The sequence below is a fragment of the Trichoderma atroviride genome, chromosome 6 (assembly GCF_020647795.1).
Source record: "Trichoderma atroviride chromosome 6, complete sequence".
In the NCBI taxonomy this organism is placed as follows: domain Eukaryota; kingdom Fungi; phylum Ascomycota; class Sordariomycetes; order Hypocreales; family Hypocreaceae; genus Trichoderma; species Trichoderma atroviride.
The window spans coordinates 2,098,917-2,118,804 of NC_089405.1; the positions used below are offsets into that span (position 1 = coordinate 2,098,917).

Genomic DNA, 19,888 nt, shown 5'->3' on the forward strand with positions numbered 1-19,888 from the left:
ATAGATCTCTCTGGTCAATTCCCCGGAGAACAAGGATAGTCCATCTTGGAGCGGCCAAGCAGGCAACAGGATATCGGTCCACACATTGTTTCCCACTTCTTTTAACCACCTGTCTCACTCTGTTCTGCTTTTTTGGCGTCTTAGAGCATCATTAGGCGGTCTAGATGCAGCTTAGCGTGCATTAAACTGCGCCTTCAGCCTTGTGTTTATTCCATTTTAATTGGTCTGATGTTTCAGCCAAGAGCCCCGCAGTGGATCATTCATCCACAAGGCTACGCTGCCCATTCCAAAAATTTTTGAGATTCTCTAGTCCACCCATGCACACCACTGCCATCGATTTGCGCCAGGACGATAATTTGTTTGGCACAATCTCAAATTTCCCGAATCTGAAATCCTTTGGACACTTTAATATATCAAAATACTCATCTAAACGCTCTGAAATTTTCTTTTAAATTTTTCCTGCCACAATGGATGCCTCATCTGCTCAGGTGAAGGTCGTCTTCACCACCAACGAGGAAGATCTCGCCCTCCCAGAGTCCAGGAGACAATTGCTCGTGCCAGCAGGTGGGAATTTACCCCAAAATCTTACAGAGGCTAGAGAGGGGAAAACAAGGCTAATTACCAACTCTTAACACATCACAGACATCAAGCGCTATGGCCTCTCCCGCATTCTGAATTCCGAGTCGATGCTGGATACTTCATCCGCAGTCCCTCTCGATTTCCTCGCAAACGGCACATTCCTCAAGACGAGCATCGAAGAATACCTCAAATCAAATGGCCTTTCTCAAGAGACAACATTGACCCTCCAATATGTTCGCAGTCTCCTCCCACCCGTTTACGAGGCTAGCTTCGAGCACGACGACTGGGTCAGCGGAGTTGATGTCCTGTCATCGACTTCTGCTGCTGGACTGCTTGCTGGAGATGCCGCCGTGAACGAGCGAGTTGCTAGCGCTTCTTATGATGGCCTAGTGAGAATCTGGAACCCCTCTGGAGACGCGATTGCCGTCTCTGCTGGTGGCAAAGGCGAAGGACACACTCAACGCATCAACGCTGTGCGATGGCTGTCGTCGACTCAGCTGGCGTCGGCTGGCCTGGATAGAAAGGTCATGGTCTGGGACTACAAAGAGGCAACCGATGGTTTCTCTGGCTCTCTCAAGCCCAACATGGAACTTTGGGGGCATGAGAAGAACATCAACAGCATCGATGTCAACGGTTCCACCCGACGTATTCTCACAGCGTCTTCAGACGGTCGTGTTGGCTTGTGGTCCGCTTCCAAGAGGACAGCTCCTCAGGCTGATCCCGAGACTCTTCCCTCCGCTCACAGCACCAAGCGAGCTAAGCTGTCCAACGCTGGTTCTACTGCTCAGCGTGGACCTTTGGCAATGATTCCTCTGCACGACGAATCGGTTACTGCTGCTATTTTCCATCCCAAGGATTCGACCGTCGCTTATTCGGCTTCTTTGGACCACACAGTCAAGACGATCGATCTCACAACACAACAAGAGGTGTCCCGCCTCACTACCATGCACCCTATCCTCTGCGCAGCAGCACTCCCTGGCGCAAACCTGGTAGCGGCTGGTTCCTCGGCGCGACACATCACCCTGCTCGACCCCAGAGAGTCGGCTGCCGCAACCGCCGCCATGACTCTCCGAGGCCACGTCAACATGGTTGTCTCCGTGGCGCCCTGCCCGGAGAATGACTACTCGCTGGTCTCTGGCTCGCACGACAGCACGTGTCGCGTTTGGGATCTGCGCAGTACTCGGACCGCATCGTCTGACGAGGGCAACGGCAACGTCAGCGAGCCCGTCTATACTATCGGCCGAGAGTGGCTGAAGGGCAAGAAGCTACCTCCTGCTGGCGATGGCGCCAAGGTGTTGAGCGTGGTGTGGGACAAGACATGGGGAATCGTGAGCGGAGGAGAAGACAAAAAGGTGCAGATCAACAGGGGTACAGGATTGCTGGCGTTATAGACTTTGTTTGTTTAATTTCATTTCAGGCTTGAATATACCAGGACTATCATAATTATTCTAAAAGTAACAGTTGTTTGTCAAGTGTTCTTCATTCGTGTGTCTCATTTGCTTTCTCCATATCCGCCTTCATCTGGTCTGCTAGTTTTGTACATTCTTGGACCAATGAAGTATGCTTGGACCAATATGACCTGCTCAAGTCAACATGAGGAATCACCTCTTTGTGTAATCTAAGTACGGGATAAGGCAGATTCTCGGCCTTTATAGCGTCAAGAACATAATGCGCAACAGTGCTGGTCAGAAGCGGCGGATCGCGCAGGAGCGCTGCGATATCGCCAGGACAGAGGTCCTCGTTTCGATGCCACATGTAGTACGCCCGGAGGCACGGCACGGCCGTTTTGAGCTCGGTCGTTTTCGCCGCGCGATATTCCTTCATTTGCGCCTCGGCCGCAATGACCCGCGCATCTCTAGTGTCGACGGGGATGGGTTTGGGCAATGAGCGTCTTGATCTTGCTCTGGATGGTGTAGGGGCTTTTGTTGCGGGAGCTCCTGTTGATGTAACTTCTGTTGATGTAACTTCTGTTGTTGCAATTTCTGTTGTTGTAACCTCTGTTGATGAGACTTTAGGTTTGCGAACTCTAGGTTTGGGATACTTCGGTTTAGAGATGACATTCGTTTTACAAGGGTCTGCTATTAGAGCAGCATCTTCATCGTCTTTCTTCTTGGCTTCTTCTGGGGTATCAGGAAGAGAAATAGGCAGCCGTAGCTCTGCATGATGTGGTCTCGGAGGACAAGGAACGAGCATCTTTCGCTTCTCTTCAAGTACATAGTAAAGCTGGAGACCGGCATAGGCGTCGGATGCGGCATCTGTAATCAGTCAGCATTTTGTTGGTCCAGCGGTATTGTAGGGCGAGTTTTCTCATACAGTCAATCTGCTGTGGATTAAGCCGCCTCATCCAATTGCCAGTCCGTACCTCTCCCTTGTATAAAGGAAGTAGTAATTGGTCTTGGACCTGAGTAGCCAACGACACCAGGGTCTTGTGGATCAAGCGGCGCTCGTGCGGGAAATGCTTGACGATCCTGTAGAGATGGCTCAATTCAAAGATGCCTTGGACATTGACGCCGAGGTGGTTCCTGAGACGCGTGCAGTCTGGCCCGATGTTGACGCCGACTTTGCTCACTTTGGGATTCTCCATGATTTTGCGAAATGACGGCGGTACAAGGTCTGCGCCGTACTTGAACACTGCTATGTGAAACAGGGCAATGCGACTCGGGCTCGCGATCTGGATGAGAGAGACGTTGCGCCGCGGCCCATCCGCCGTCCTGGCGTATGCCATCCACTCTAGATCCAGGCCAATGACATCTTGGTCTAGGAAATACTCTGTGCACACGCGCTCCATGGTGGCTTTACTTTCACAATAATGGACCTTGACATTGTCAACGGCCCCGTTTTCACCATTTCGATGGTACATGGCATATGACCAGTGGGACTCTGGAGTGCCAGGGGCGGCAGCACGAGCGGCGAGAAACTGCTCTCTGGAGATGTTGAACTCTAGTGGTGTAAATGGCGGCTCGACGGCCTTGTTTGTGTCGGTGCCACTGCTGGATGTGGTGGCGACGCTGTTGACTGTATCGGCCGCGACGTTTAAACCCGGCAGAGAAATCGGCCGTCGAGCAGCATCAAAGGCAGCGACATCGTTTGAATATGACGCTGGCGGCAGTGGGTCTTCAACAGCCCCGGCCGAGAATACGCCTGTTTGCGTCGAGCTTACAGAGGTCTGGGACCAGCTCTCGTCGCTTTGGACAGAAAAGGAAGAATGAGGGGATATAGTTGTAGCAGTAGTTGCAGCAGTAGTTGCAGTAGCAGTAGTATTACTCGCGTCTTGCGGCGATGCCAGCGCCCCAAAGCGAACGCCAAACTGGGAACTCCATAGCTGGTTGGGAGGGTTGAAGCTCATGACTCTATACGCAGGTGTATACATGGAAACGGGCATGGAGGCATGCCTCGCAGCCGGACGACGACGGGTTAAATAGGAAACGGGCCCAAGCCCGCTATTGAACATGCACCTCGACATCAACCCGCCCCCGTTGCGAGCGAGCCCTTCAGCTTCTGTTACAGGGCCCTCGCAGCGAGCCGGCCGGGGGTGCAAGAGCTGAATCCGTGAATAAATGATGATTGGCCGCCGAGGCAACCATCACGTCTCAGCGCGCTTACTTGTATCAGGCGGGTGCACGAGGAGGAGCACGAAAATGCACGCTGTATGCGTGCTTAGTCACCCGTCGTGGGGCACGGCTTTTTTGTGCCTTGTTGCAATCTGCCTAGCGCTGGGCCAGCTCGCCCTGATGCATAGAAACTACTGAGGAATAAGAGATTCATCTTTTGCAAAGAGAGGCCGGGATTTGAGCTTGTGAGAATTTTACTATTTCCATCAGACCATATTCCACAAAAGCGTTTACGCGGTCCGAAAGGCAGTGCGCGAAGAGCTTTTCAAGATGGCGTCACAGCTGCTACCCCTCGGTGAGTCCCTCTGCTGAGCCTCATGCTGGGCCGTACCTTATGCCACTGACACCTCGCTTTAGAACTTATCGACAAGTGTGTCGGATCAAGAATATGGGTTGTCATGAAGGGAGACAAAGGTTACAGCATCCACCCCCGTCTCTTGCGCTTGCTGTGGCATTAACACCTTGGGCAGAATTTAGTGGCACGCTCATGGGTTTTGACGACTACGTCAGTAAGTGGACGCCTTCATCATTCATCCATCCGCCACTTGAAGACTTTTATCTAACAAGAATTTAGACATGGTGCTGGAAGATGTGACAGAATTGTGAGTTTTGAGTGTGATCCTACCACAGATTGTTGTGCTGACTCTTCATCTTCTTTTTCCCAATCAGCGACTACTCTGGAAACCACACAAAACTTCCTAAAATTCTGTTGAACGGTAACAACATCTGCATGGTATGGCCGACAACTCCTCGTTGCTTGACGTGATATCACATATGCTAACGCAGTTTCATAGTTGATCCCTGGCGGAGAAGGACCAGTTGGTGCCGCAGCTTGAGGAATTAGAGCATAAGGCGTATTTATCTCCAAATCAGCACGTGGTTACCAATCTTGCCTCTGTGTGCAGTCATATGTATTCATTGTTACGCGCCTTACGACAAGGGAAAAAAAAACACTACAGTCTTATCTCAGAATATTAGTTTCCGATTGTCGGAAAGGATTGCCACTTTTAAGCTGGCCCTGAATATCCTTGTAAACAGATTCTTGGTTGAATAATATAAAGCTCATTTTCCCCTGGTCCAAACAAAACCGAAATGCAAAGCCCAAATCTTTCTGCCCCCCCCTAACGCCTGTCTATGAGACGATTCGATGAAAATCTTTTTAATGGCCATTCGATGGCATATTACCCTGGTCTCCAGTGTTTGTGATTCGTCTCAGCTCCCACTCGCGAGTGAACTCTTGATACAACATCTCGAGCTGGTTGATGAGCTTTTCACAGACTGACGTGAAAACGTCGCGGGGTGAAATGGTTCCGTCTGTTTGAACGCGGATATTGAGCTCAGGGACATTAGGATGAGCAACTACCCATCATGGTTAATATGGTTAACCCACTTGCCATTGAAATCAATTCTCACTCTTATATCCCGCCATATAGACGTTGGGGTGGGCTTTGAGGTGCTCAGCGAGCAGGTTGCCCAGCGTGTGATCCTCTTTCTTTAGAACAAAGTCAGAGGTGTTGGACATGCCTATGGAGAAACATTAGACTTTTCGTTCACGCCGTCAGAGTGACGCTTGTCTACTCACCAGAATAAACCTTCTCCTCAATCTTCTTCTCGCCATCGGCGAGTAAGAAGAGCTCGAAACTTGGCCAATGTCAGCAAATCATCAAGTAAAACAACAAAAGGAAAATGAAGACTAAGGAAAGACGCAACGGATTGTCTTGAAGATTGTCATGTTTGGCATTGCATCCCGCCATGGCCACTAACAGTTGGAGACGGATCAATGAAAATAGGAACGGGGATGATGATGGAAGCAGGATAGCATCGATGAAGTAGTGCTAAAAACCTTGGAGTGGGAAGGAAGTGGGAAAACGAAACAGTTAGGGGACATGTCGATAATAGGCTTTCCAGCTGCGGAGACTTCCCATAGCTTTAGGAAGAAAGCCAGCTCAAAGTGAGGGCAGGAATCACTTGCAGCTGGCAGCTATAGCTGCAGGGCACGCACTTGCATACAGCAGTTATATAGAGGGCTAAGAGGCATAAAGTAGAGTAGTAACATCCGCCTGTAAAAATAATAGCCCGAAAAGTGAGAAGACGTAGCCATAGCCTGTGCGGCTTTCGAGTACGAAGACGTCCAGTTCCAGGAGTCCATCACCAAGTCATGGAAAGAAATTCAACAGGAACAAGCGCCAAATCTTTTGATGGAATCTGCAACGTACCGATCAGGTGCGTTCATTTTGATGAGATGAAAGCTTTCAGCGGGGAACGCCCGATGGCTCACTCAGGAACGCGTAGAGGGAAATCTCGTGACAAGGCCACAGTGGTAGGGGATACCGCCAAGAGCACCGTCGGAAAAAGCTGGAGATATAGGGTTGTCGTAGTTTTATCGTAACGTTTATGGCAAATTCTCTCTGATAATCCAAAAAAAGTAGTACTTTTGGCAAAATCTGGCTTAGAAGGGTTCTCTTGCCATTATCGTTCGAAAGTGCTTATGAATGTCGCAGTTCGAAAATACCCTTGGAGGAGGATGACATTGGCGGCGAATTTGATAGAGCGGATCGGCTAATAACCGGCTATTTATTTTTCAACCCACTGGTTGCGCCTCTAGCCTAGCACTTTGTACCATTTCGCCGTCTGCAATCCTGGCTTTCAACCAGTAGATATGCCCGTCTTTTAAATCAGGTAGGGCCAATGCCGCGAATCTCGCCATGGCTCTTCCGCAAGGCCAATCGCCAATCTCCCAATGTCGCTGCATTGCTTCCAGCATGTAGAGACATTCCTTCTGCCATCAACGAACTGCGATGGCTAAAAGAGCACGTCAGCGGCACTACACATATTGCCAAAGAAAGCTTGCTCGCACGGCTGTGCACGAAGAGGGGGCAAGGCTACCCTTTGCAGTACATCTTGGGATCTCAGCCATTTGGAACTCTCGATATCAAATGTCGCTCTGGTGTTCTAATACCAAGACCGGAGACTGAAGCATACACCTATCACCTTGCCGACTTAATCAAGTCTGAGAGCTTGAAGATTGATGGCCCGAAACGCGACTTGGGAATTGTCGACTTCTGCACGGGGACAGGATGTATACCGCTGCTTCTGTATGCGTTACTTTATCGGAAGTTTGATCACTTAGAGGTCCTTGGAGTGGATATATCTACTCAAGCCACAAAGCTAGCTAGGAGCAATATCGACCACAATATCATGCTTGGCCATCTCCCAGACCGTCAGCTGAATCACGACCTTGGCATCATGCAGGAGGATATCTTCCAGAATGAAATCATAGAGAAGCTAGAGGGACGTAGGTGGGATGTGATGGTGTCTAACCCTCCCTATATCTCCCGGCGAGCGTGGAATTATGGCGGTGGCCAGGTTGGATACTCTGTTCGCAAATACGAACCGTCTCTAGCTCTGGTTCCAGGCGACGATGTTCCGGTTCCTGTAGATTGGAACCACGAGGACGTCTTTTACGCGAGGCTTTTGGAGATTGCATGCCACCTCAGGCCGAGAGCCATACTGTTAGAGATTGGTGACAAAGAGCAGGCTCGTCGCGTCATATCCCGATTTCTTCAACACAATCTGTCAATCAACTCTGAGGTACAAGTCTGGAGAGACTGGCCCGATTTAGCTCCAGCGGGGGACAAGGACTGTTTACTGGAAGTCCCAGTGCAAGATGGATCCAGCCGAGCAATCCCGATACAAGGCGATGGTAACATACGATCCATTTTCATCAGGCTAGATGCATAGATATCAGACGTTTTCTTCTAGTGGAGAGATAGATGTACATGAAATTACTGGCATAATAGTAATCTACTGCCTTGGAAAGGTATGGGAAGCACACCTAGAATTAGAGCACGGAGTTTGGGCGGCGGAATCCCGATCCACCGAGGGCCTGCGCTGCGTCGGAGAATATCACGTGATGCCGTTCAATTTTCGGGATTAGACGTGGATCCTCGGCCGGCAGGCTTCAGTCTCGTAGTGTCATACAAGTCCGCAGTGGCGTTGGAATATCTCAGTTTTCTCCTAGCATCTATCGGTTTCCTGGCATCGTCATATCCGAGCTATCAAGCGCAATTCTGCGCAGCGAGTGAGATTGCGCTGCACTGCGCATTTACCATAAAACCAGGACCGGCGGATCCGCCGTCAAGCTCACCAACCGCCGCCATCCACCATGTCACGATATCTTCGCCAGTCGAGCCAGCTCGCCAAGCTGGCGAGATTCTCGACCAGCGTTAGCTTACAGAGGACACAAAGACTTGTCGCCAGCTCCAGGACAGCTCCTCTGAAAGCATTGTCTGCGCACAACGGCATCCTCCCGCGATACTACTCCTCCAAAACCCCGCATCCCGATGAGAATAAAAGCTCCGACTCTGGAAAGCCAATCAACCACAATGAAGCAAAGCCAGAGACGGAGGGCGGACCGGGATCGCAAAAGGTGCCCCTGCCACCTCTGCCGGAGGGCTGGATTCGCCTGACCAAGGAAGAGATATCGCAGCTGCAGGCGTTTCAAGAAATGCTCCCCGAAGGCCAGAGGCAGACATTGAAGGACATTTTGGTGGGGCTTCAGCACACCGGTGCACCGGCCGAGATACGAGATCTGCTGCAGAAGATGCGCCAAGGACCTGGCAACTTGTCAATAATTGACAAGGGCCGGCTGATGCGATGCGTCTTCGTCATGGCTGAACGAGTAGCGGAATGGGAAATCGAACAGCAGCAACAAGGAAAGAGGGGCATGTTTGACCAGAACACCAATGAAATGAACGAGCACAACTACGGAGAGAAGAAAGAAGGTGCAGCCCAATCACACAAGGCTTCCAGCGATTCACATTCCAACGAGCAAGGATCAGACCCTAAGAAGCCCGAAAGGAACTCGTGGATGGATGCTCTCCAGACTGGTCTCGTCCTGGGTATCACGCTTTGGGCAATTGAGTCATTCAGCAGGCCCTTCTCTGAGAAAGAAATCACCTGGCAGGAGCTACGAAAGGCCTTCTTGGACAAGGGTCTTGTACAGAAACTTGTGGTCGTCAATGGATCACAAGTGCGCGTGGAACTGCACCCTGATGCTGTTCAGTCAACATCCGATGGTTCTGGCGCCAGGAGAACGTACATCTTCTCGATTGGATCCGTTGAGTCTTTTGAGAAGAAGCTTGAAGAAGCACAGGATCAACTGGGCATTCCTCCGTCCGAGAGAATACCTGTCAGCTACGAAGCGGGTGGCAGCACTGTTGGCAACCTAGTTCTGGCATTCGGACCAACGCTCCTATTCATCGGTTTGATTTTGTGGACACAGCGGTCCATGAGCGGACGGGCAGGCGGCGCTGGAGGCATGTTCAACTTTGGAAAAAGCAAGGCCAAAAAGTTCAACGCCGAGAGCGCAGTCAAGGTCAAGTTCAGTGATGTTGCTGGTCTAGAGGAAGCCAAGGTGGAGATTATGGAATTCGTTAGCTTCTTGAAGCAGCCCGAAAAGTTTGAGAAGCTGGGTGCCAAGATTCCTCGAGGCGCCATTCTCTCTGGTCCCCCGGGAACAGGAAAGACTCTTCTCGCCAAGGCTACTGCTGGAGAGTCTGGCGTCCCTTTCTTTAGCGTAAGCGGTTCTGAGTTTGTGGAGATGTTTGTTGGCGTGGGTCCTTCTCGAGTACGAGACCTGTTTGCCGAAGGCCGAAAGAACGCGCCTTGCATCATCTTCATTGACGAAATCGATGCCATCGGCCGTGCTCGACAGGAAAGCGGTCGTGGATTCGGCGGAAATGATGAACGCGAGGCTACCCTTAACCAGATTCTTACAGAAATGGACGGATTCAACACTCGAGAACAGGTCGTTGTCTTGGCCGGTACCAATCGTGCTGATGTCTTGGATAAGGCGCTGATGCGTCCCGGCCGCTTTGACAGGCACATCTACATTGACCGACCTACCATGAAAGGACGACAAGAAATCTTCCAAGTATATCTCAAGAAGATTGTCACCAAGGAAGATCATGAACATCTCATTGGCCGACTTGCTACCTTGACCCCTGGCTTCTCTGGTGCGGATATCTCCAACGTTGTGAACGAAGCAGCTCTAATTGGTAAGTAATAACGACAAGTGGAATATTGATGGGATCTTCAATGCTAACAGTTCAAATAGCCGCGCGAGAGAACGCAGACGACGTCAAGATGATACATTTCGAACGTGCAATTGAGCGAGTCATCGGAGGCTTGGAACGCAAGTCACTCGTACTCAGGCCGGAAGAGAAGAAGACCGTGGCCTATCACGAAGCTGGACACGCCATCTGTGGCTGGTTCCTAAGGCACGCCGACCCCCTCCTCAAGGTCTCAATCATTCCCCGCGGCCAGGGCGCTCTAGGCTATGCGCAATACCTACCTCAGGATGCTTACCTGATGAACACCAACCAGCTCATGGACCGAATGGCCATGACCATGGGAGGGCGTGTGTCTGAAGAGCTGCATTTCTCCACGGTAACGACCGGTGCTAGTGATGACTTCAAGAAGGTTTCCCAAATGGCACGCAGCATGGTCACTCAATGGGGTATGTCGGACAAGGTGGGACCAGTGCACTTTGAGAACGACCCGAACCGCATGGTCAAGCCGTTTGCCGAGGCTACGGCTCAGCAAATTGACCAAGAGGTGCACCGGATAGTAGAAGAAGCTTACGCTCGATGCCGAACTTTGCTGGTGGAGAAGAAGGAGCAAGTCGGGCTAATTGCTGAGGAGCTGCTGAAAAAGGAGGTTCTCTCTCGCGATGACATGGTACGAATTCTGGGCAAGCGACCATTCGACGACAATGAAGACTTTGAGAAGTTCTTTGGAGGAGGCAAGGAGGCGAGCGCTCCGCCGCCTTTCCCTACTGAGACAGACACGCCCAAGGAGGACCCGCCCGTGGGCACGCCTGCTCCTGCGTTTCGCGATATTTCAGATGACGGATCGGGCGTCAAGAGGTGATTTCAACCAAGATTGGAAGCCTTTTGACGTAAGAAACGAGCATAAAGATTGAGGAGGCATGGGTGTCAGTGGGAAGAGGGGGGGGATAAGGGACGCTGCCGAGAACTTGACGACATGTCCGGATTGGCTACTGCCGCCTTTTTTTCCCGCCAGCGCAGCGGGAAACAATCCCCGCTACTTTCATGGCTAAAGACGGCGGACTGTGTTATTTTTTTCTACGAGTCTCAACTCTACCGTGGGCACTGGAGATGTTTAAAAATTTCCACTGTATGTATTTTTACCATCATCATATTAGGGGTCTAGCGGGAAAAAGGAAAAAGGGGGGGCTTTTTTTGAACTTTACTGTGTACTTGTACCTGGATTTAGAACCGTAGATGAATCTAAAGGATGAAGAAATCATGTAGAAGAGCTTCGGAGAAGCTTTTGTGAAGAAATGCCCATGTATCGAATGAGAGGTAGCTTCAAGGCGTACGTTGTACAACGTAGTGACGTCTATGATTTAGGCTCAATTTACCTACATACTGGTACCTGTACCTGGCACGAATATACTGCACGGGCTTCGGCAGAGTTGTATCGCCATAACCCTCCGCAAGCGAAGATGCATCATTTATAATCTATGAGATAAGGGCGAATATCAGCTATGTACATGCATGTTTGCCGTATTGTAGGCCTAATTGGCGATCCGGGTATAGGACTAGGTAAAAATCTTGGGCTACGGCACCGGGTCGAAGATGATTGGGCGGCAAAGTTCCTCCCCCCCCGGAGCGGCGCTAATTGAGAAAAAGCGATGGCTTTTTTTTTTTTTTTTACTCAAGGGGCTCATAAAGTGGCGATGTTCCGGGATGCTGAGATACGAAGAAGGACCGTATCGTGGAGAAAGAAAAAAAGAAAAAGAAAAAGAAAAATACAACTAGAAGTAGGATCGCAGAACTTGCTAACTGCAGTAGGCGAGTCCGTTAAGTATCAGTGAATTGAGGGTATTATTGCCTTTTGCGAGGAAAAAAAGTCTGGCGTGAATGTCGACTATTTTATACATCCAGAATACCTACCTGGACTATCAGGCTGGAGGGGAAAAAAAGACTGGGGCTTGAGATAGCTGCAGTTACACAACAGATGCTATATCAAGTTCCCCGCATCAATTCACAATTGCCAAAATTAACTGAGAGCCATCGTTTGCTGGTTGGTGGTAAAAGTTCTCTCTCTTATTCGTACAGTGCGTAATTGTTCCTAGTAATTATTCGGTGTTTGGGCATGACGATTTAGCAGTACTGGCGTTGACGGCCGCTAAGCAGCGAGGACAGTTCCACAGCCGGTGACGAGTGAGAAAGTCTGCGGTGACTTTTAGGTTCCCTGCTGAATGAGGCTACTGGGTGGCCTTTATGCCTTTCTCTTAGTAGTGTAGTGCTCCGTCTCGTGCAGTTTGTCGCCCGCTTGAGATAGACTTGTAGATATCTTGGATCGACTGAGGCTCCGGGCATGAGCTCGTACCTGAATGTCCAAAGGAAAGACAAGGGCGTAATTTCGGAGAGGTGTAGAGGGATTTAATCTAATGGTTGTGGATTGTATCGTCGAATCCTGAAATTGCCTGCCACATACTTGTACGCTGTGCAATATGTAACACATGTAAAGAAGAAGAATAAAGGCCACCGACTTGACAGCACGAATGAAGTCGACAAAACACTCCCATGCCATGTGGAGGGGCAAAAACGCGGTAAACGGCAACGAGGCCTAAGCCATCTTGGGAAATGTTTCACCCTCCAGTGCGTAATGCTAATCCTAGTGTTGGCGCCGTCTTCCGATCTCAAATCTAAATCCGGAAGAGAAAAAAGAGGTGAGAGGTAAGAAAAAAAAAAAAGAATGACATGGGCTTCTTCTCCAGCTCCAATTGTGTATATCCAAGAGGTGGGAAAAGAGGAGAACCGAGAAAAATTAAGGAATCAATCATTGGCTCTTTTGCCTCTGCTGCATGCAGTCAATTTCTGGTGCCAGCTAATACTGCCTGAGCAGGGGGTGTTGACAAGACTCCCTTGTTGGAACTCCATAAAGGCGTTGACCAAACTCTCGGCCTCTGCTTTTCCTGCCTTGTATTGTCACGCTCTTCTGCGTGCAGACCTCCTTTGCTGCCTCAATGTCTCTGTTATGAAGAGATACGAATAGCTGACACCGACCAGTCAGTTTCGCCTTTTGACTTTGCGACTCCCAGAAAGCCTGGCATCTTGGTCTCGGCATATTCTGCACTCGAGAGGCGGCATCGACGGCACGAAGTGGTCGCGAATACCGAGAAACTGTTCACGATGCTAGATCTCGTGACCGACGGCTTGCCGGACAGAGATGGAGGAGGAGCGAAGCACCACGACCAGCCGCCAGCCATGGCCACAGCGGCAGCGGCAACATCAACATCAACATCAACACCAAGAGGCGGCGATGCGTCGAAATCGACGACACGGCGGCACGAGGCCTGGTGGCGCATCCATCCTTTCCGTGGCATGGTCAATGATATCCGTCGGAGAGCGCCTTACTACGTGAGCGACTGGCTCGACGCGTGGGATTATCGAGTGGTGCCCGCCACAGTCTTTATGTATTTTGCAAAGTACGCCACCAACCCTCCTCTCCTTGTATGCGCAAACAGGCAACCGTTTGCAAATCATTCATGGACTTTTACTGACCCGTCTGTGCCATTGACAGCATTCTACCCGCTCTTGCTTTCTCGCTAGACATGTTCCAGAATACGGGATCCAACTACGGTGTCAACGAAGTTCTGCTGGCTTCTGTCCTGGGCTCTGTTGTCTTCTCCATCTTTTCTGCTCAGCCACTTGTTATCGTTGGAGTAACTGGTACGTTGCTCTCTGTGTTTAATCATATACACCTTGATATTAATTCTAGCGTTCCATAGGTCCCATTACGGTGTTTAATAGGTACGAGAGGCACCAAGATACAAGCCATCTGGCGACATTCGCCCACTAACTGACCGTTTACAGTACGGTATATAATATTATGAAACCAACTGGCGTCAACTATCTGGGATTCATGGCTTGGATAGGAATGTAAGCTTCAACACCGCGCTCAGACTTGACACACTGTTAGCAGGCTACTCACTAACAGCCTTCGTATCCAGATGGTCTCTAATTTTACACTGGATCCTCGCTATTACCAACTCTTGCAACTGGCTTCGCTGGGTCACACGATTCCCCTGCGACATCTTTGGCTTCTACGTAGCCTTCATCTATCTCCAAAAGGGCATTCAAGTTCTGGAGCGTCTTGGCAGCGACAGCGCCTTCTACCTCTCCATTGTCGCAGCGTTGCTGCTATTTATGGTGGCTTATATCTGCAGTGAATTTGGATCCAGCAGTCTCTTCAGACACCCAATTCGTGTCTTTTTGAAAGATTATGGGACACCACTGACTCTCGTCTTCTTTACCGGCTTTGTGCATATTGGCCGTATGTCTGAGGTGCACTTGGCGGTGCTCCCAACCAGCAAGGCGTTTGAGCCTACAGCGGATCGAGGCTGGGCTGTTAATTTCTGGGACTTGAGCGTTGGACAAATATTCACTGCGCTGCCATTTGCCATACTCCTAACTATCCTATTCTGGTTTGACCATAATGGTATGATTGCTCCTATACATTTCTCCCAACTCAATTTCATGAGACGTGTTTATTAACGCTGCTATAGTGTCGTCCCTCATCGCACAGGGAAGCGAGTTCCCCCTGAGAAAGCCGGCTGGGTTCCATTGGGACTTCTTCCTTCTCGGCATCACCACTGGAGTGGCAGGCATTCTCGGATTACCCTTCCCCAACGGGCTGATCCCCCAAGCCCCTTTTCACACAGAATCCCTTTGCGTCACCAAAGCTGTCAAGCAGCTCGATGAGAAGGGCGAAGATAAAGGTGCATATACCTTTGAGACGACTCACGTTGTCGAGCAGCGGGTATCAAACCTGGCTCAGGGGCTTCTTACCCTTGGCACCATGACCGGTCCTCTTCTCGTGGTCCTTCATCTTGTCCCTCACGGAGTCTTGGCGGGACTCTTCTTCATCATGGGCGTCCAAGCCCTTCAGGCAAACGGCATCACAGTCAAATTACTCTTCCTGGCCCGTGACAAGAACCTGACGCCGGCAAATTCCCCTCTCAAGCTCATCAAACGCCGCATCGCCATATGGATTTTCGTAATCATCGAGCTGGTTGGCTTCGGCGCCACTTTCGCCATCACACAAACCATCGCCGCCGTGGGCTTCCCCATCATAATCCTACTCCTCATTCCCCTGCGCGCTCTCCTCTTGCCCAGCATCTTCCACCCAGACGAGCTGATGGCCCTCGACGAGCCGACCGCTTCAGACTTTACGATGGAAGGCATCGGCGGATCTTGGGGCGGTGGCCGAAATGAAATCCAGAGCAGCGATGAAGACACCCCCATACAGAGCAGGTCATCGTCCTCTTCGCGCCGAACCAACGATGCCAGCGACGATGATGCAGCCGCTTGCTATAAAAGCCAAGAGGACCTGGCGGAGCTCGGCCAAGTCCAGAACACGCAGAATACCATGACTAGGAGGAGAAGCATTGATAAGAGGGCGGGCCGATTACGTAGAGGGAGCATAGTGTCAGACACGGCGTAACCATTACATGATTGGTTAGCTCATTGTCAAAAGAGGAAGAGGGGAAAGAAGAAAAAAAGCACATGATACCCTAGGTGACGTCCATCTATCGCGTGGATTTATTACATGAATTTGGAGAGCATGGTGAAGTAGAGACTTACATAACAGAGTACTTGGTACGACATCTCTGCGGGTTATAATACCCATCAATATATATGCAATTTTCTTATAAATACGTAACCGTCATCCAATTCCTCCCAAGTAAATCCCTCGCAATGCTTCTTTTACATATAAAGTATAAAAAAAATAAAAAATAAAAAATAAAAAAAAAAGGAAAGGAAAAGAAACCAACCCCCCCTCCCCCCTTTTATTCGTCATCATCGCTGTCTATGACAAAACCACCCCGTACCCTCGGCCTCCGGGTCACCACAACGGGAGCATCGTCGCCCTCTTCCGCAACCTTCGCTCCCGACTGCTGCGCTTGTGAAGCATCTTCCATGTCAACATCATCGTCGCCCTCTGCGTCAACATCATCCTCTTCCACGCTAACTTTTCTCCTCTTTCTGCCACTGCCACTGCCACTGCCATCGCTCTCCTCAGCGGGGGTATTATCCCCACTGGTATTGCCCTCCGCCTCTTCATCGTCGTCAATCAGGCCTCCTAGCAGTAAGTCATCATCATCTTCACCTTCACCTTCATCATCGCTGTCAACCTGTACTGCGGATTTGCGCTTGATAGGCTTCTTCGCAACGGCAGGTTCCACGGCTGACTGCGCAGCTTTGGCGGCGCGAGCAGCAATCTCCCGTTCGCGAGCAAAGAACGCTTCGTCTTCCTCTTCGTCGAAGTCGTCATCTCCCTCCCTGACGTACACGGCGGATTTGATTTTGCGTGCCTTTTCGCGCTCTCGCTCGCGTCGCTTACGGGCCTTTTCTTCAAGCTCCTCATCGTCCAGCTCCAGGACCTGGCTATTCCTCCGTCTCCTCTTCTTCGTCTTTTTAGGTCTTTCTGATTCGTCAACAGCTTTTCTCGCTGTTGGACCGCCAGGCTCGAACAGAAATTCACCATCCACGTCTTCGTCTTCGTCGTCGTCAAAATCAGCCTTCTTGCGGGGTGGTAGTTTTCTCTTTAGCTGATTCTCTGCCAGCTGTCCGTCGTCGAATGTTGGAGGGCTGAATTCTGCCTGGTTGATATAATGTAATGTGTCTTTGAGCTCGTCGGAAGTGACATCTCCTGGGACTATCCAGAGAGACTCTGGCGTTTCTTCATTTGCGGGGCGAAGCAACTGAATTCCGCAAAGACTCAACAGAAGTCGTAAGTACGAGTTCTTGAATCTCGCGGCGCGTCTCGCGTCGTTATCAACACGTACATCTAGACATTGATTAGTTCTAGAGGTATCTGCATACGATAAATTGGGCGACTTACTGAATGGAGGAGGCTTGCTTGGCTCCTTTGGAGCATTAGCATCTGTTGGCTCTTCCAACGGAGTTTCAGTTGACGCCAAAACTTCTTCTGCCGCAGCCCACGACCGACGTTCACTCTCTGCCGCAGTGAGAATACTCTTCACCCAGTTGATATGATCCCCCTCGTTCTTGTCGAGCAGTGCGCCGACTACAATGGCAATCTGACGATCTCGCTCTTCTGTATATTTGAAGATGAGTTCGCCTCCCGGCTTCGCCTGTTTCTTAGAGGCAGTCTGCTTCTCATATCCGTATTCTAAGAAGAAAGCAGTGCTCTGCAGCTTGCTAAAGAGCATCTCGATTAGGAGTTCTGGTCTCTGTTCGAGTTTTTTAAAGCATTTACGAAGGATCTGCTTCACGAGCTCCTCCCAGTCCTTAAACATGCCTGAACCCTTATCCAAAGGCTCGGGACCTTTGATCATGTTGTATAATAGGTGTATTATGTCCACGCGGAAAAGCATCACACTCATCTCCTGTTTGAAAGCAAGCCGGTAGAAGAATCGATGAACGCGTTTCAGCTGTGAATCGTCCATATCCTGGTAGAATCGCGTAAACTTGACAAACGTATCCACAACACCCTGCGGTGTGAAGCGAGCCGCGAAGCGTTGAAAGTCAAACTTGCGCTCCTTGGAGGTGCGCTCCGCAGTTTCGTCGTCATTAGCCGAGTCATCATTCTCTTCGGCTAAGACACCGTCTTCTGTACCCTGCTGCTGCTGATCTTTGTTCTTCTTTTGCCGTGTTCGTTTGCGGGAGCGAACCTGCATGTCCGCATTCTGCTTGGAGTATGCTTCTAAAATACGCAGAAAATGATGGACCAGCTCCGTAGCAGCATCCAAGTAGTAAAATCCTTGATCCTTATACGTCCTGACTATGTTGGCGATGATATCATGCGTCGACTCTTCATAAAACAAGCGGCTCAGAACATTCTCTGCAATTTCCTCATCGTCTTCTCTGCCGCTCTCAATCATTTCTTGCACAGTGAGCAGAATCTGCGTAAAGCACCTCATTACAGCTGCCAATTCATGCCAGTCCTTGTACTCGTATGCCTCGTTCATTGCCTTATTGAGAGTGATAAACATTTCCTGGTTTAAAACTCCGGCAACGAGGCTGAAGCTGGATACATCGTCATTACTCCTTCGAGAGTCCCTTTTCATTTTCTGCCGTGTCCGTTCAGCCTCTAGAAACCATGCCACGAGGTAAAAAAACTGCCTCCTGTGGTATTGCATGACATGCGAAGCCTCTCGGTCGATCGTTTTGCGAACATGTAAGAATAGGGGATTGAAGCCCGAATCGAGAAATTCTTCGACAAATGAGCGGAGCTGTCCGGTTGCTCGCGCGTTAAGCTTCGCCGGCGGTCCTAGGTCCCTCTCATCCTTATTCTCTTTCCTTGTCCTGCGAGGAGGCTTGAATACTTTGTTCTTGTCCATCTTCAAGTTGCGCGCTGTGGTATCGGCGAGAGCATCTTGCCCAGAAAGCGACGACATCTTGCCATCTTCACGCTTGACCCAGATCATCGTACCGAAGCGGTTGTGTCGGGTCGGGCCATTGCGGGTGTAAGCTTTGAGCATCGCCGACTCCTTATTCATTAGGGACGTAAGCTCATGCGCCTTGGCCTTGTGTACTTGCTGATCTGTCATGTAGAGCTTCTCTATATCAACTCTTTTGATGAGGTGGTAGATAATCTCCATGACAGCCGTGTCCTCCGTCCTGAAATCATCGCCCATGTTTGAAGCCAAGGTGAGTAGGAATAAGAATATGTCTTGGTATGAAAAGGCGTCGATGGTGGCCGACCGAGAAATTTGCGTCTCATCGCCCTCGTATTGAACATTGGGAGGAGGCGCAATCATGGCCATGTTGCGAAGGAAGAAGAGCACCAATTTGATGATGCCTTGATCTCGTGCTGTTCTATCGCCCGCAGGGAGCGCCAGCGACGGCAGAGCAGTCCTGACAGCAGCATGCAAGATCCGGGCTTCATCAAAATTGATAATGGCCATCTTGTATTGAACTTGTGCAAGCTCCAGCACAGGCATATGCCGATGGTGGTTGATTGTCATCCGCTCCTTGTCCCTCTCCATCGGCCACGTCAATGGGACCATGACCTCAAAGCACGCCAGCGCGATTCGAGACTTGTACTTGCTGTCGGTGGCATTTTCTGGCCATGTTGCCAGGATCGGAAGCAAGTCTCCCTCGATCAGGTTCGCTTCGTGGATGCAGCGGGCAACATCCATGCGGTTCGTCTTTTCATCGTAGAAGCGAATCCATCGTTTGATATCGCGGAGAACCTCCAATGCGTCGTCTCCCAGGTGATATCGGCCATCATCTTCCGAACCGGCGCCTCCAAGCTATCATCATTCGTCAGCATAAAATCAACTGAACATCTGCATAGGGCACAAGCGCAGCTGCTCTTCAACCTACCGCCGCGATGAGGCTGCTGATGTGTGCCCGAACTTCTGGGTGGACAATGTCCGTTGTGCCGTCGGCCAGCTCCATATCAGCAGTCTTGCGAGAAGCTGCTATGAATTTGAAGATGCATGAATCAGCGACAGCAGCAACATCGAAAGCAATTCAATGCGCTTTACGCAGTGCCTCAAGCGGATCAATTATACAGGCCCTCAGAGCTTACAGAGCCCCTCCAGCACGCGTCTAGCTTGACGCGCTCCAGCGCAAAAGTAAACCAATTTACGCGGTCTGATAAGCGGATCATCATCGGCAGCCGATAAG

The 19,888-nt window shown here is 50.4% G+C and overlaps 8 protein-coding genes across 9 annotated transcripts; 5 read left to right on the forward strand and 3 right to left on the reverse strand.

The window, feature by feature from the left end:
• The first annotated feature begins 309 nt into the window (after positions 1 to 309).
• TrAtP1_011280 (uncharacterized protein) lies at positions 310 to 2,019 on the forward strand. The gene is made up of 2 exons (XM_014084477.2): positions 310 to 564; positions 643 to 2,019. Exons 1-2 carry the CDS (start codon positions 468 to 470, stop codon positions 1,968 to 1,970), a joined length of 1,425 nt encoding a protein of 474 aa, XP_013939952.1. The 5' UTR covers positions 310 to 467; the 3' UTR covers positions 1,971 to 2,019.
• On the reverse strand, positions 2,020 to 4,268 carry TrAtP1_011281 (uncharacterized protein). Its single transcript, XM_014084478.2, has 2 exons — positions 2,893 to 4,268; positions 2,020 to 2,834 (listed from the first exon to the last, which is right to left on the reverse strand). Exons 1-2 carry the CDS (start codon positions 4,040 to 4,042, stop codon positions 2,059 to 2,061), a joined length of 1,926 nt encoding a protein of 641 aa, XP_013939953.2. The 5' UTR covers positions 4,043 to 4,268; the 3' UTR covers positions 2,020 to 2,058.
• A 192-nt stretch (positions 4,269 to 4,460) lies between these two features.
• On the forward strand, positions 4,461 to 5,026 carry TrAtP1_011282 (uncharacterized protein; the record flags this gene model as incomplete). The annotated part of the gene is made up of 6 exons (XM_014084479.2): positions 4,461 to 4,485; positions 4,548 to 4,604; positions 4,661 to 4,699; positions 4,765 to 4,792; positions 4,860 to 4,923; positions 4,985 to 5,026. The coding sequence occupies 6 exons, from the start codon at positions 4,461 to 4,463 to the stop codon at positions 5,024 to 5,026; spliced, it is 255 nt and encodes an 84-aa protein (XP_013939954.1).
• Positions 5,027 to 5,349: 323 nt separating this feature from the next.
• Positions 5,350 to 6,788, reverse strand: TrAtP1_011283 (uncharacterized protein; the record flags this gene model as incomplete). The annotated part of the gene is made up of 4 exons (XM_066115047.1): positions 5,901 to 6,788; positions 5,773 to 5,831; positions 5,604 to 5,714; positions 5,350 to 5,549 (listed from the first exon to the last, which is right to left on the reverse strand). The coding sequence occupies exons 1-4, from the start codon at positions 5,942 to 5,944 to the stop codon at positions 5,350 to 5,352; spliced, it is 414 nt and encodes a 137-aa protein (XP_065971145.1). The 5' UTR covers positions 5,945 to 6,788.
• Positions 6,789 to 8,063, forward strand: TrAtP1_011284 (uncharacterized protein). Its single transcript, XM_066115048.1, has one exon. The coding sequence runs from the start codon at positions 6,879 to 6,881 to the stop codon at positions 7,929 to 7,931; it is 1,053 nt and encodes a 350-aa protein (XP_065971146.1). The 5' UTR covers positions 6,789 to 6,878; the 3' UTR covers positions 7,932 to 8,063.
• Positions 8,064 to 8,167: 104 nt separating this feature from the next.
• TrAtP1_011285 (uncharacterized protein) lies at positions 8,168 to 11,513 on the forward strand. The gene is made up of 2 exons (XM_066115049.1): positions 8,168 to 10,249; positions 10,309 to 11,513. Exons 1-2 carry the CDS (start codon positions 8,356 to 8,358, stop codon positions 11,121 to 11,123), a joined length of 2,709 nt encoding a protein of 902 aa, XP_065971147.1. The 5' UTR covers positions 8,168 to 8,355; the 3' UTR covers positions 11,124 to 11,513.
• Positions 11,514 to 12,961: 1,448 nt separating this feature from the next.
• On the forward strand, positions 12,962 to 15,941 carry TrAtP1_011286 (uncharacterized protein). The gene is made up of 6 exons (XM_066115050.1): positions 12,962 to 13,713; positions 13,809 to 13,957; positions 14,017 to 14,038; positions 14,102 to 14,167; positions 14,239 to 14,726; positions 14,794 to 15,941. Exons 1-6 carry the CDS (start codon positions 13,418 to 13,420, stop codon positions 15,729 to 15,731), a joined length of 1,959 nt encoding a protein of 652 aa, XP_065971148.1. The 5' UTR covers positions 12,962 to 13,417; the 3' UTR covers positions 15,732 to 15,941.
• TrAtP1_011287 (uncharacterized protein) lies at positions 15,942 to 19,800 on the reverse strand. 2 transcript variants are annotated; one of them, XM_014084484.2, is made up of 3 exons: positions 19,583 to 19,800; positions 17,133 to 19,509; positions 15,942 to 17,078 (listed from the first exon to the last, which is right to left on the reverse strand). In XM_014084484.2, exons 1-3 carry the CDS (start codon positions 19,655 to 19,657, stop codon positions 16,078 to 16,080), a joined length of 3,453 nt encoding a protein of 1,150 aa, XP_013939959.2. In that variant the 5' UTR covers positions 19,658 to 19,800; the 3' UTR covers positions 15,942 to 16,077. The 2 variants fall into 2 exon arrangements, with proteins under 2 accessions (XP_013939959.2, XP_065971149.1); XM_066115051.1 differs by having other exon boundaries at positions 17,133 to 19,800.
• Positions 19,801 to 19,888: the final 88 nt, after the last annotated feature.

Coding starts and splice junctions, on each gene's coding strand:
- TrAtP1_011280 (XM_014084477.2), top strand. CDS start 468: ATGGATGCCTCATCTGCTCAGGTGAAGGTCGTCTTCACCACCAACGAG. Junction 565..642: donor ACAATTGCTCGTGCCAGCAG/GTGGGAATTTAC, acceptor AACACATCACAG/ACATCAAGCGCTATGGCCTC.
- TrAtP1_011281 (XM_014084478.2), bottom strand. CDS start 4,042: ATGTCGAGGTGCATGTTCAATAGCGGGCTTGGGCCCGTTTCCTATTTA. Junction 2,835..2,892: donor TAATCCACAGCAGATTGACT/GTATGAGAAAAC, acceptor GACTGATTACAG/ATGCCGCATCCGACGCCTAT.
- TrAtP1_011284 (XM_066115048.1), top strand. CDS start 6,879: ATGCCGCGAATCTCGCCATGGCTCTTCCGCAAGGCCAATCGCCAATCT.
- TrAtP1_011285 (XM_066115049.1), top strand. CDS start 8,356: ATGTCACGATATCTTCGCCAGTCGAGCCAGCTCGCCAAGCTGGCGAGA. Junction 10,250..10,308: donor GAACGAAGCAGCTCTAATTG/GTAAGTAATAAC, acceptor CAGTTCAAATAG/CCGCGCGAGAGAACGCAGAC.
- TrAtP1_011286 (XM_066115050.1), top strand. CDS start 13,418: ATGCTAGATCTCGTGACCGACGGCTTGCCGGACAGAGATGGAGGAGGA. Junction 14,039..14,101: donor CCCATTACGGTGTTTAATAG/GTACGAGAGGCA, acceptor GACCGTTTACAG/TACGGTATATAATATTATGA. Junction 14,168..14,238: donor TTCATGGCTTGGATAGGAAT/GTAAGCTTCAAC, acceptor CTTCGTATCCAG/ATGGTCTCTAATTTTACACT.
- TrAtP1_011287 (XM_014084484.2), bottom strand. CDS start 19,657: ATGGAGCTGGCCGACGGCACAACGGACATTGTCCACCCAGAAGTTCGG. Junction 19,510..19,582: donor TCAGCAGCCTCATCGCGGCG/GTAGGTTGAAGA, acceptor GAATGATGATAG/CTTGGAGGCGCCGGTTCGGA. Junction 17,079..17,132: donor AAGCAAGCCTCCTCCATTCA/GTAAGTCGCCCA, acceptor ATCAATGTCTAG/ATGTACGTGTTGATAACGAC.